General features: G+C 54.6%; 3 protein-coding genes across 3 annotated transcripts; 1 reads left to right on the plus strand and 2 right to left on the minus strand.

The window, feature by feature from the left end:
- Nucleotides 1-1457: 1457 nt before the first annotated feature.
- Nucleotides 1458-3865, plus strand: J4E88_002341 (uncharacterized protein; the record flags this gene model as incomplete). Its single annotated transcript, XM_049396006.1, has 2 exons — nt 1458-2756; nt 2807-3865. The coding sequence occupies 2 exons, from the start codon at nt 1458-1460 to the stop codon at nt 3863-3865; spliced, it is 2358 nt and encodes a 785-aa protein (XP_049258410.1).
- A 412-nt stretch (nt 3866-4277) lies between these two features.
- Nucleotides 4278-5837, minus strand: J4E88_002342 (uncharacterized protein; the record flags this gene model as incomplete). Its single annotated transcript, XM_049396007.1, has 4 exons — nt 4278-5288; nt 5339-5619; nt 5674-5718; nt 5768-5837. 4 exons carry the CDS (start codon nt 5835-5837, stop codon nt 4278-4280), a joined length of 1407 nt encoding a protein of 468 aa, XP_049258411.1.
- A 1283-nt stretch (nt 5838-7120) lies between these two features.
- J4E88_002343 (uncharacterized protein) lies at nt 7121-9365 on the minus strand (the record flags this gene model as incomplete). The annotated part of the gene is made up of 3 exons (XM_049396008.1): nt 7121-7575; nt 7645-8607; nt 8903-9365. The coding sequence occupies 3 exons, from the start codon at nt 9363-9365 to the stop codon at nt 7121-7123; spliced, it is 1881 nt and encodes a 626-aa protein (XP_049258412.1).
- Between the last annotated feature and the right edge of the window lie 4087 nt (nt 9366-13452).

The following is a 13452-nucleotide window of genomic DNA, read 5'->3' on the forward strand; positions in this document are numbered from 1 at the left end:
GGACCCAATTGAAGCCATACAAATACCATTCCCCCACTGCCCTATTTCTACACCATATCGACCCTTTGCCTAGTATTACCCGGATATTCGCCTTCCCTACACTATCACCCAAACAACAATGGCGGGAAGCAACAGCGAACAACAAGTACCCCTGGATGTTTTCCTCCGAGCGATACAGCTGAAGGATGAAGAGATTGAAACCATGCGAAAGCAGAAGCGCGACGACGACGCAGCCCTCCGTAGGGCTCAAGGGAGGATTGCTCAGCTTGAGAAGGAGATAGCAATACATCATACATCGTCCTGGGCAAGAGGGTCTAAGACTGATCAAGGAAAACAGAACAGCGATGCGTCTAGCCGTTCTTTCGCTGATAAGGTAATGTCTACTGCTGACGCTGCCATTGGCAAGGCGCTCAAGGGCAAACAACCAGTTATGCCGACTACAAAAGCATCCCTATCGTCCAATGAGTTCCAAATCCCCGGCAAAAAAAGGAAAAAACATTGGTACAATTCCTGGCAAGAGACCAACATGAAGAAAATGCAAAGCAATGACGAGCTCATTGAGATGAAGCTCCCATGTTTCGACCCTGATTTCAAGCACATAGGCATTGCACGTCCAGTAGAGAACCCTGACGATCGGCACAGAAAGTGCTACCATTGCCTTCAATCGTACGAACGCAAGGATATGTGGGATCACTTGGATGTCTGCTGGGCTTTCTGGAAACTTGCCGTGCGCTGTGGGCGTTGTAACAAGATCTTCAAACTCAACGACGCGTTCTTCCTTCAGCATGAGCGTGAGTGCCTGTCGCACTTGGGTGTTACTCAGATGTGTAAGAACCATTACACGCTGGCGGCGGATGCTAGGGTATGACGCGGAAGTCAGGAATTGTGGGCTTCGACCTCATAGTGCTACGTTTGAGGACCTTACCTGAATAGGAGGGATTACGAAGTCAGTAAAATGAAACAAATACACGGTTCTCTCAATATTGACATATGGCTGCTACGTGATATTGTGATTTGGAATGAACAGCGCCACATGGCGCAGGTATGCAGATACCCGACATGTTCACCCACACGTTGAACAAAAGAAAAAACACAAGTAGTTCTCTGACGCGTTCCCACAGAGAGTATCCACAGCATGGCAAGCGACGCGATGTCAACCTAGAGAATCATGCAGGTTCGGGTTGTATGATGCGTCATCGGACTAGGCACGCTCCGATGCCTACACCCGTGCTTTGATGGCGTCGTAGAGTATCTAGACGCGGTGAAGCTGCTAGACTACTACCATCTAAACTCTGATACTTCCCGCCATGCCTACGCGCCTCTAGCACGTCTTCGGCATCCGTCAGTCTCGCCATGAATGTTGATGATCGCGTCTAGGGCTCTCGCCAAGGCTTGCACGGTACCGGGAGACGGCTATCTCAAAAGCTCCTTATTCACTACCCCGGGTGGCTCCACTCATGGCCGCCGTCCATGCTCAACCTACGAGTGCACACGATGCCAACGACGCGGCTCTGTGGCCTCAGGCCCCGGTGCAGCTCCAAAGAGGGCGGCAGCCAAAGGACTCGCAGGCCAAGATCGTGTCCTTTGGCCCTGTGCGTTCCCTTGACCAATTCGAGACGTCGTTGCGCGAATACCTGAGGAGTCCCCCCAAGGAGCCTGAGCACACCGAGGCCCAATTCGCCTTCGATATCGACACGTCCTTCGCAGTCCCGCTGGCGACTAAGCAGACGCCGTCCCAGCAGCCTCAGCAGGCAACTCAGCCGCCGCCGCCGCCGCAACAACAACACCCACCACCCCACCTCGCCCATCAATACAACCATGCACCACCCGGCTACCAGTCTGCGCATTTCCCCGCGCAGTACCACTCCCTCTCGGACCCCACTGCCGCGCTGGGGCACAGCTATGCCGAGTCTATTGAACCCAATAATGGCGCGTCCAAGACGGCGGAGCAGAAAGTCGCATTAAGCGTCAGAGAGGCGCTGCAGCCGACGCCGGAGGACTCCAAGGTGAGGATGCGCAAGCAGCGGGCGGTTGCCAAGTGCTGCGTGGACACGATACAGAGGATCGACGGATACCGCTACAGCTTCCACAACTGCTGGATCAGCCGGGAGGACGACAGCTACCGCTTCTCCTACTACTGCAACGACTCGCTGCTCAACAAGGACCGCGCTGCCAACGGCAAGGGCACCAAGCAGGGAAAGCGCGCCACGAAGCCCGTCTACGACTGCAAAGGCGTCTTGTCCATCAAGTTCTCGGCCACCAAACAGACGCTCGACGTCTTCTACAAGCACGTGCCCATACACAAGACATACGAAGAGCGCGCCCCGCCGCCACGAAAGGACTCGAAGCGGCGCAAGTATCTTGAGGAGAATGACCCGGAGGCGCTGGCTAGGCTCGCAAGCCGCTCGAGGCAGCTGAGCAGCGAAGACCCCGACACACCCAGGGTGTTGAAGAAGAAGCGATCCGACCCTCCACCAGAGCCCCCGAGGCCCTTCAACACAATCGAGAGCGATTTGAGGCAACAGAGTCTGCGTTCCTTGTTGGAGCTGATCCAGCCACCTGCAGAGTCACAGCATACAATCATCGAAACTCCACCACCTCCTCCGCCGCCTCCGCCCCCGCCGCAGCGTCCCCCTCCGCAAAGACCCCACCCCGGACCACGCCCTACACTACACGTTGAAACGCAAGCCATAGCAGCACCACAGCGGAAACGTCCAAGGAATAGTTGCGACGTCTGCAAGGCAAAGAAGACCAAGGTAAGACATCGCCCATGGCATGTTCAAGTAACGGGAGCTGACATACGCAGTGCGATGGCATAAGACCTGCCTGTTCGACCTGTAACGACAAGAAACGGGTGTGCTTCTACTCGGAGCCAGCCAACGGCGAGGACCAGCGCCCACCCACCAATACCCCCGAACCCGCACGTCAATCTGCGAACAATGCCATGTCCGAGCTTGAGATGCTGAAGAAACAGCTTGAAGAAGCAAAGGCCAAGATACGAGAGTTTGAGTCGGAGAAGCGAGCGTCGACTACTCCTGTTCAGACGCCGCAGATGGGACCGCGGCCTCGATCGCAGCAATCTAAAGCCCAGCAGCAACCGCCGCAACCGCATCCGCAACCCACACCACAACCACAACAAGTACACATGCAGCAGCAGCCACAGCAAATGCAGGTTCCACCACAGCCCCGTCATCGGCCGCATGTCGCTCAAGCGCAGGCCTTACCTCATGCTTCTCAGCAGCTGCAGCGTCAACAGTCGATTCCGAACCACCGCCAACAACTGCAGCAACTCAACCAGGGCCTCCCGCATGGCATACGAAGCCCGCAGCAGCAACTAGCCTACAAAATGGGTAGTCAATCACCCCAACAACGCCTACCGAACGCGCCGCAACAACCACAGCAGACACAGGCTCAGCAGATTGGGCCCCCGCAACAATCTCTCACGCCGCAACAACAGTTCCAAGCAGCAGCCGCGCAGCAAATGCAGACTACGCAGCTCCAGACACACCCAAACTACTTTACCGCCAATCACTCCAACCACTCTCCGTACGGAACCCTCCATCGATCCATTCCGCAGAATACGCTGCCAGTCAACACTATGGCCACACAGCCTATGGTAGCGCAGAATAGCATAGCGGGACAGACGAACGCACACCTACCGCAGACGCAACCTCAACAACCCCCCGCACCCGCCATCGATACGAACAATGGATTTGGGCGTGGCGACTTTGCATGGGCGCCGAATGGATACTACGGGTACCAAAACGCGGCACCGCAGCAGCAGCAACAAAACCAACAGCAGAATCAACAACAGCAGCAGCAGGACCAATGGGCCGCGGCAAGAGGGCCAGGTGTGTACAGATGAGTACCGCACAGCCTGATTGTTCTCAAAGAAGTGGCTGATTATCATTTTACGAGACAAATATTGCAGTTACCTTAGCGAGTTTATCATGATCTAGCAAGTTTGGCGTTGAGATAGGATATATACACATACCAGATACCCAGGATATACGAATATGAATGAAGGAATGATCACCCACTGCATACAACACATACGGAAGAAGCAGGACCGTGACTACGTGTCTTGATAAACGTGTTGATTCATCCGTCAAACTGCGCTACATCATGGTTCCAACGCCAGAATGCCGCTTAATGGCCTTTCTCCCAGAGCCTGTATATGTACGCCATGCCGCTCCCAAAACGCCTTGCAAATGCTAGCCGCCGCGCCATCTTCCTTCAGTAACATGCGCCGGAATAGTCTTGTCATGCATTATCTACTAGAATCCAATCTTTTGACCTAGACCGCGGAACGTGTCACTGATGCCACCGCCCATGCCAGATGACTTGTCGTTCATCTTCTGCGACGAGATTTCCATACCTGCTGCCTGCATGTTGAGGCGCGTTAAGCGGAGGCGCAGAGTGTGGTCGTATGCTTCGGCCATTTTGAGAGCGTCGGCGTGTACGTCGTGGCGGGGGTCGATCGGTGGGCAAATGAGCAGGCGGTCGACAAGATCTATGCGCGCATTGAGAAGCCGCTGGTTGATCATCTCCTCCAAGTCCTCATCAATCGTTCGGCCTTGTGCTGGCGGGAACTTGGAGGCCATCTCGTCGAGCGTGACGCAGCTAAAAGGTATGAAGTACTGCACAATGCTCTTCCTCCTGATCCGGCTGTAAATTGTGTTGAGCATCTTGGAGAGGTAGAGGTCGAGGAGGTAGTCGTTGCGGTAGCCTTCGAGCACTTCGAGACAGGCGCTGTACTTGGAGTTGCAGAAAAGGTTGATGGCGCGGCGGATGTGGGGTTCGAGCTCAAGGAAGTTGCGGAATTCGCTGTTTGCTAGCACCTTGTTTTGTAGGTCGGTACGGTCCATGTAGGCAAGCGCGCAGAGACCGCCGTATACGGCGATGTCATTGCCTGAGATGACCTCCTTCTGCCATGTGATGTTCGCTGCTGGCTCTGCAGTCAGGTATGCCGCTGAGGTGCCGAGGAAGGCTGTCGCAGCCTCGCGGTAGTTGCCGGTAGCCATGTGACATAGACCGCTGCAGGCAGAGATGATGGGCTCCAACTTAGCCTTCTCATCGCCCTTGAGCTGGGTGGCTTCCGACTTGGCCAGGTTGGCTAGTACAGTTGTCCATGACTTCTGTGCGATGCTAACGTATACGAGGCGGAGGGTCATATCGGCGAGGTGCTTGGGAGAGGTGCAGTGTTCGCGCATCTTCATGTAGGCCTTGTGTGCGCTGCTGAAGTCGCCGGTGTCGTAGTAGAAGTGACCGAGGTCTTCATTGCCCATCTGCAGAGTGTCAGTTTACTGACACACATGTAGCCTATGTCTCCACTTACTCGTATGCTCTCCTTGATCAGGTTGTTCTTGTATGACTTCAACTCGTGCTCTAGCCGGTCGTGCTCCTCGCGCACAGCCCGTGTCTGCCTCTCAACCCATGTCGTGTCGACCACGGAAGCACCATCTTGTGGTGCTATGCGACTGTATTCCTCTACTAGACTCTGGTATAAAGCAACATTCTTGCCCTTCTTTGCCTCAGCGATGGCAAGGCGGTATGCGTCGGCGGCGAGGTATGGCGAGTGCGCGCCGATGTGGTGCAGGCGGTCGATTCGTGTGTACCCTACAAGATGAATCAGTATACAGATATTCTGGAGAGACATTGTAAGAGACGTACCGGTGTAGTTGGCAATGTATGATTCTAGGTCAAACTTGGGAGGGTCTATCGGAGTTAGCGAACATGCGCCATTGTTGTATTGGTTATGTCATACCCTTAACAACGATTTCGCCCTTTGACCTTTGGTCCTGGAAGAAAGGCGATTGCTCGATATTTGAAGCCATGGTGGCAGTGTTGTGAGAGGGAGAGAGGGCGTGGTTGCGGCGTAATGCTGGGAGTCGACGGAGCTACAAGCTGTCTAGGTCGCTGCTGCCTTCCCACCGCGGGGAACTGAGCACGGACCTTCACTCGCCGCTCCGCCCACTTTCCATCACGACATCACGACGCGCAGTCACGGGGGCGCTTTGGCCTTTCCCTTCTCCCACCTGCAGCATGGATTGAGTGAAGCAAGCCTGGCGCGATAATCTGGCCGCGGAGTTGTCCAGACGTCTGAAGCGTTGTTTCTGAAGACAACACCGCATATGCATCTAGACTCGACAATAGCCAGGACGAGGCCGTGAAAGTACATATCGTTGAAACACGGCCATGCAGGCACTCGATACTTGCTTATGGCTACAATGCCTAGGCCTGCAAGCCTCTAGACTTACCTCTGCGCATAACCTCTCTAGCTACGAAAACAAATCCAGTTCAATGCCCTCCTGCATCGCCAAAGCGTCAGCGTCCCCCACGAGCATGCACCCGCAGACCCTCCACGCCACCGTAATAACCAAACATACCCCCATAGAAAAACAATCCTTTGCGTCAATGCATTCTCCACGCTTGAGCGGACCCGATATTCCGGTATCGAAAAAAGACCAGCCGTCCGTCCCATACTTTATCCACACACATATAGTCAGCTGTGGCTGAGGCTGAATCCAGGCCAACGCAACGGGTAACGCCCTGCTGCTGCCCTGGATAAACTGGTCATCGGAAAGTTGTGGCAGCTTACTTTGAGTAACGGGTATGAGAGCCGAAATTTCCAGAGACCATACTTTGGGGAGATCTACGACGCAGGTCCGGGGCGTGGTTGATGTCAGATCCTTCCACGCCCTGGGGTAGTTGGACCTCCTCGGAGCTTCCCATGTGTGCGTAGTCGGTTTCGACGGGATGAATATGTAGAAGCTACGTGTAGTCAAGTAATAAAGTATTTGAAGCAGTCACAGATCATGTATGTGCAAGTATCATGATGGTAATAGTCAATAGATTCAGATACCATGTCTTCGCGTCCAGCACGTCCATTACATCTCGCTCGCAAGCGCAAACTCCAAAAGCCCCAGTGGTATCGATCGAGAAAAGTACAAGAATACAAAAACTACAAGCTTGGTAGTACAGCAAAGAAGTTCGTTGGGGTGTTCGTTCGTTCATCATGCCGTGTCTGTGTACGGGCTGTCTTGCAACCTTTTGTAGATCCCATCCGTATCGCTCAAAACGCTCGCAGCAAAAGCAAATGTCGTATCGCTATTCGTACTCAAAGACCCCACTCGAGTGGTGCTGTCTCCATGCTCACCCCGTTGATGCCGCCGACGATGTTGTCGGGCACCCAAGGTCCTCTCTCCTCCCTCGTCGCGGAATGCAGGGCATCTGCGCGGTTGAAGGTCTGAACGTCCAGATCCGTGACGTAAGACTTGCCGTCAGGCAGCTTCATGCGCACTTCAAACTCTTGATCGAGCATCATGTCGTCTTTCCATAGCCTTCTCTGGCCGTCGTATACGCACAAGACGCGCTTCTTCATCTTCATCTTGTCGGTTGCGCAACCCCAGGATACGGGGTAGTTCTTGCGCTTCTTGCGTCCAGAGCCGGTGATGGCTACGCCTCCTTTGGAGAAGGTAAGGCCGGCGCGAGGGCCCGACTTCTGGACGCGAGAGGAGGATTGGTGGTTTGGTAGGTGGTTGCCACCCCCGACGTGCTGCGTTGCGCCGACACCTCGGGGATGTGTTAATTGTCAATGTTGTTTGGAGGACTTCATTGCGCCCTTGCCGGAGCGAGCGCGACGAGAGCCGTAAGTGGCATCTTCGTGGTCGTCATTGTCGACCTCGTCTTCCTCGAAGTCATCCTCTTCGTCTTCATCGTAGCTGGGGACAGTGTACTCGATGCTCTTAGACAGACCATTGCGGTCAAGTGTCTCGGTGACGTCTGGGTCCTCTGCAACCGATGTGAGCAGGCGTTGGTTGATGGCCTCGCTGGGATCGGTTTGCTGAACGACGCGGAGCACACAGTCGTCCAAGTGCTCGTAGAACTCTTGCGCGTTGGCAAAGGTGACCGAGCAAGTGGAGCAAGTACCAGCAACACTGGGCTGCGAGCCACCGAAAGCCTTGCGGCCAGATGGGCTCTTCTTGCGGCTGTTGGGAGGGTTCTGCTCGACACCGTGAACAGATGTAAGATGCCTCTTGAAGACATCAGCGCGGTTGAACGACTTCTCAGCCGCTGAACCGCTACCTGGACAGAAACCGCAGACCATGGTACCCTTGTAGTGTGTGAGTGTGTGGCGATTCTTGTCATACTTCCTTGCGAAACCCTTCGAGTAGTATTCGCAGGTCGCGATAGGGCATTTCTCTGGTCGTTCAGCACGGTGTGTGAGCATGTGCGCCTTCAGGTCTTTGAAGACGCGTCCACACTCGGGCAGTGGGCACATGCCCTTCTCGCGGGTCTCATCCTTGTCATAGCTGCTTCCGCTCTTGCGGCTGGTGCCTGAGTTTTGTGATTGGACAGAGACGACGGAGCCTCGCCGTTGTCCGCCAGGTTGAGGGTAAGGCTGATATCGTTGAGTGTGTAGGTATGGGCTAGCGCTACCCCCTTTAATGTGTGCCGAACCGGGACTCTGGGTGCGCGATGAGAGTTGAGAGAGAGCTGGGGAAGGCGGCTGCTCGACAATGGGGAAGTAGGGAGATGGAGTAGCCCTAATCTCAGGGTATGGGCTCTGAGGTGCGAATGGGAAGGGCTGAATGAGATTAGGATCTGCTTGAGTTGCGTTAGTTTCTGTTGCATGTAGCATTGAAAGGCAACCAACAAGACTGAAAAGAATGAAATGACTGCGGAACTGAAGTGACTGAAGGAGAATTGACTGATGTAATACTGGGTGTGTTGGCCGTGTCCGGTAAATGAGAGTTCCCCCGCCCATCTGATCTGGAAGACCATTTGGCTGAAGCTGGAGTTATAGGCGTCTTGAATACATGCCGCATGAAGTTTTGCGACGGAGAAGATGTAATGAAAGAAGCAGGCGAGGTTTTCGGTAAAGGAACAGTCGACTTACCCACATACGACTTATCAGCCGCTACCATCCCTGAGTAGTCATAGCCAGAAGAGGCACCGAGTCCCAGTGTGTGCCACGACTCGTTGAATTGCGGAACAAGTGATGGGGAGCCCATTGCAGAAGACGACACTGAAGCGCCAGATTCGGAAGATGCCGAAAGAACAGGAGGGATTTCGTGGAAAGAATGTGAAGTGGAATGGGGAGAGCCTGCTGGGGTTTGATACTGATATGGCTTGACACCTTGGGCGATGGCATCGTAGTGGTATTGTAGATCTTGTGGCGGTTGGAGGTCTGCAAGAGTAGCCATTGGGTCAAAGGGAGCGCTGAAGGCGTGCTCCATGGCATATGTTGAGGCAGGCACATAAGGTTGGTTGTGGTGAAACTCTAGATGCTGCTCTTGAGGGTTGGAGTAGAGCTCGAAGTCGTGAGCCATGTTCGGTGTATATTGGGCGTAGTCAACCATGATGAGGAATGTGGTAGGTGGAGCAATGCAGGTTGCAACAGATAGGAATTGAACTGCAGCCGATGCCTATATCCGTAAATGGAGTCAGCATAAGCACTGAGTAGGTGCGATCGGATCGATGGTGTTTGGTTGGTAGGGCTAGCGCAAATTATAAGGGACCGACAGGGGAAAGCCTACCTTCCCGGAGGAAGTGCCGATCAAATCCTAAGGTTGTCGTATGAGTCGGCGAATAGTCAAAGGGCGTCGAAACTCTGCTGATCTTTTACTGCATGTGGGTACGGGAGTGACAGCGCGTAGTCCCTCTCCGTTGAGTAGTCCTGGAGGCGGCTGGCTGAAGCGAAGGACAAGTCAGAAGCCGGAAGGACTATGATCCTGAAGGGTAATCCACGGCGTCGGAAAGGATCTGGATGAAGTAGTGTTTGCGTTGATCATAGGCCTGGATGGAGGACGATGCCTTGGGGGGCGAAGTTGGTTTATACATAAGGCCCAAGACAAGACCGCAATGGCCCCCAGCGGGAAACAGTGCACGAAGCTATACGACGGCAGGCCAGGCCCCTGTCCTGGAGGCTTGACTGCCCTATGCGCTTGGGCCTCTGGCATGAGGTGGTAGATTAGGAAACGGTCAGGCCACGCTAGGAAAAATAAAAAGAAGGCAGAAGTTACCGGCCGCCGTCAATTCACGTCCCCGCCTCGATCGCGCGCTCCGGCCTCCCAGTGGTAGCACTAACCCCTTGGGAGTCGCGGTGTGCCCGACCCCTGTCCACGCAAGTCGACGCACCAACAGAGCAAGCCATGCCGAAAGTGACGAGGGGTAGAGGGCCGTCAGCGAGTAGGCGAGCAGCGCGTGGGAGCTTTCATGCTGCATCTGGGCAAGACAAGCGCATTAGGGATAGACCCTGGAGAAGACGCACGCTTGATCACCGCTTCGGTCGGGGAGCCATGGGCGGACTGGGAAGCTGTCCTGCCATTCCGCACGCCTGGTGGCCCTTAGCGCATCTGGTACGCGATCCTCTCGCGTTGCCCGGACCGCTGTGGCTGGTGGCGCTAGCATGCGGCTGTGCAGGCAATATGACGTCTCATTGGACGTGGGGCAGTGCTAATCTTAGACCATTGCCCTCAATCGGGTCGTTAAGCGAGTCCTCGTGGGGCTCGTCGCTGCACTGCCTCTCCCACAGGCCCTGTATCGCGCTGACTTCACCGTGTTTCTCATCGTCACATCGTCACTGCGGGACTGACTCCAGCATGCCCACTCTTCGTGACTAACCAGCCTTTGCAGTCGCGGTGCGTCATGGCACAGTGTGACTGCCTTCATGCGCACATCGCAAGGCTACTGTGGCATGGCGTGACATGGCCCTCTGAATAATCTTGGTTACGTTTCGAAGTGGTGGGCGCGGGCGTTGTCTGGTCGCGAGCAAACACACTTGCCCTACAACCGTAACCGTTTCGTAGCCTTGGACCGGGGGTGGGGAGCCAAGTCAGAGCAATCTCGCTCTGGGACCTTGCGCTGCCACGGCACGCCATGTGCACACGCCGTGTGTCTTTGACCAGAGGCTCCCGAGGACTAGCTGTCATACACGGACCTCATGTTCCGTACCATACTAACGCGGCGTCTGGTAATCAGCGTGACATCTTGTTCGCGTGGCCCCTGGACCCTCCTGGCCCGACCAAATGGATAAGGTTGTGGAAGGCGTCAACCGCACCCTCGCTGGTACGAGCCTTCCTATCAGCAGTGCCGCCTGGTTTTTGCCAAGTATACCGGCCGCAGTGCAACTGGCACCTGTTCATTGACTGCGTTACAACACCCTGATGCACCTCGACTATGGAATGTAACACCGCTGTCTAGCATCGGCCTGGTACCCGTCTGACGCCATCAGCAATATTTCACACTCCAGTATATCATGTCGCCATGGGCGCATCACTAATCTTTCCACCTGGTATATACTAGAGGCCGCCCATGGTGGCTTTGAAGAGCTAGCGATAGTGTGTGCGGGGAGAACAGCCTTGGAATCCGTGCCACTTGACCAGTTGAGACTACTTTAGTCGCAGAAGCTACTCTTGTCAAGCAGTCCTCGACCCACGCTCTCAACGCGGTAGGGGAGCCGTGCATTTTGACAGGGCATAAATCCCCAAAGGAGTATGTGGCTGACGCACGTCAGTACAGCGAGCAATCGTGGTTACAAAATGCAAGGCCAGAACCTATTTGGGTTTTGCGGCAGGATTATGATCCGAGCCTCGCGGGATGTTCGAATTCAGAGTACGCAATCGATTTAGCTATGCGCCCGCTCCAGAACTACAGTTGAGCCATGCATGAGCCAGTCAGACAGCATGTTTCAGGGCCGTGAATGCGCACTGCCGCAGATCCGTACTCAGGCAGGTATGTAAACGACATCGTCCACGCTGACTGTTGAGCTTCGGTGGTCTCGAGTCGACAAGAACGCATACTGCAGCATCCGAAGAGCTTGTTCATAACGAAAAAAAGTATGGGAAGTCGCACCGCCACAACTTCTTGCAATGGCCAGAACTTCCAGCGCACGGCATGACCCTGCTGGTCTTGCGTGCTTGGGTATGGGCATGCGGGACACAGCGATGAGAAGGGCCGACAGGAGACAAGCTATAGCGCAAAGGGCCTGTTTCGCGAAGATCCTAGTCGACCTCTTGTTGTGTGTTGCACATTCAACTCCGAACAATTATTGACCAGGTCGTGATTGTACCCGCCTGTATGCAAGACGTGTTTCATTTTCTGTTAATGGTGTTCGAGAGCACATGTTCTATTGGTGTGCGGACAGGTCTGCAGAGGCTTTGGCGACCTCCGGAATATTGACAAGCGATTCCCATCGAAGGATAAGCGCAGAGAGGCTTTCCACCGCTGCCACCAGCTTCCAAGCATGCGATTAACCCCAAATGACACGACGGATTGAAGTGGGTTTAGAATAGTCAACACACCGTTTAGATCCGGAGCCGAGACGGCGATGGCGCGACGTTCTCTTGCGTCGTTAACTAGCCACGCGATGTAGGCTCGGGCGTTTACTCTGTAGTCTTACTTTCTTCGCTTGCATCAAAACCTGATTCGATCAAGGTTGAAGCGACCCTCCGCCTGTAATGGGGTGCGGTGCTAGACTCACTAAGCGGTATATCCGCTTCTGGAAGGCCACACAAACGTGCGACCACAACAGCAACAGGCCATGGGCAGACACTTGGAACGCCCAAAGCCACTGCGACGGGTGATCAGCACAGGATTACTTGCTACTGAGTACCAATAGTTCGGAACCCTAGTTAAGATATCACGATCTTAGGGTTCCATGCCATGCGAACGATGCTACAACGAATGACAAGTCTTGAATACTCAGCGGGCTGTAATCATGCTTGACTGATAGCGCTGTGCGCCATCGTACACCAAGTCGTGCGAGCTCGGGAGCCAAATTTGGGCTCGTTACGATCGTACACCTCGCATTGCGAATGCACAGTTCCGAGGAGAAGACTGCGAGTGTGGGCGGCATGGTCCGTTACAGGGCTTAAGTACCATGTTGATTATGGACCGCCGTCGGCCGGGCTCACCGTGAGGGAGTAGCAAGGTGTGAAAGGTAATTCGTTGGCGTCGGTCTCGCCTATGCACGCGCAACCCCGCAAGCAAGCCACGAACCCAATTAGGAGGGTGAAAACACCGGCCAGATGGTTGATCATCCTTCCCGCGCACCGTGAGCCGTGCCATGCTGTGTTGGGACGCGACACACATGACGGCCCGAAAGCGAACAAGGATGCGGAGTAAACGTACGAGGAGTTCTGCTGTCGCTGCCCGCGCATGCTTTTCTCGTCACCCATGCGTGTGTCCAGACCGTGGCTTCGGCTGATAGATTACCTTCCACGAGCAGAGCCTCATGATCATCGCAACCCTGCTGCTGCATGCGCATGGCTGGATCCCAATCTCTCAGGCCTCTGAGTGTCGGGACAGATACTGCAGATGTCCACGCAGTGCGGAGAAGTGGTAACTGCCGGATTCCTCAAGATAGTCGGGAATGGAAGAGAGCTGACCGCGTATTCTCATTTTTCAATGGAGCGCCAACAATACAGTTTGTTGTTCTTGAGTGCG

The sequence above is a fragment of the Alternaria novae-zelandiae genome, assembly GCF_023758075.1.
Source record: "Alternaria novae-zelandiae strain BMP 2774 chromosome Unknown scaffold_3, whole genome shotgun sequence".
NCBI classification, from domain to species: domain Eukaryota; kingdom Fungi; phylum Ascomycota; class Dothideomycetes; order Pleosporales; family Pleosporaceae; genus Alternaria; species Alternaria novae-zelandiae.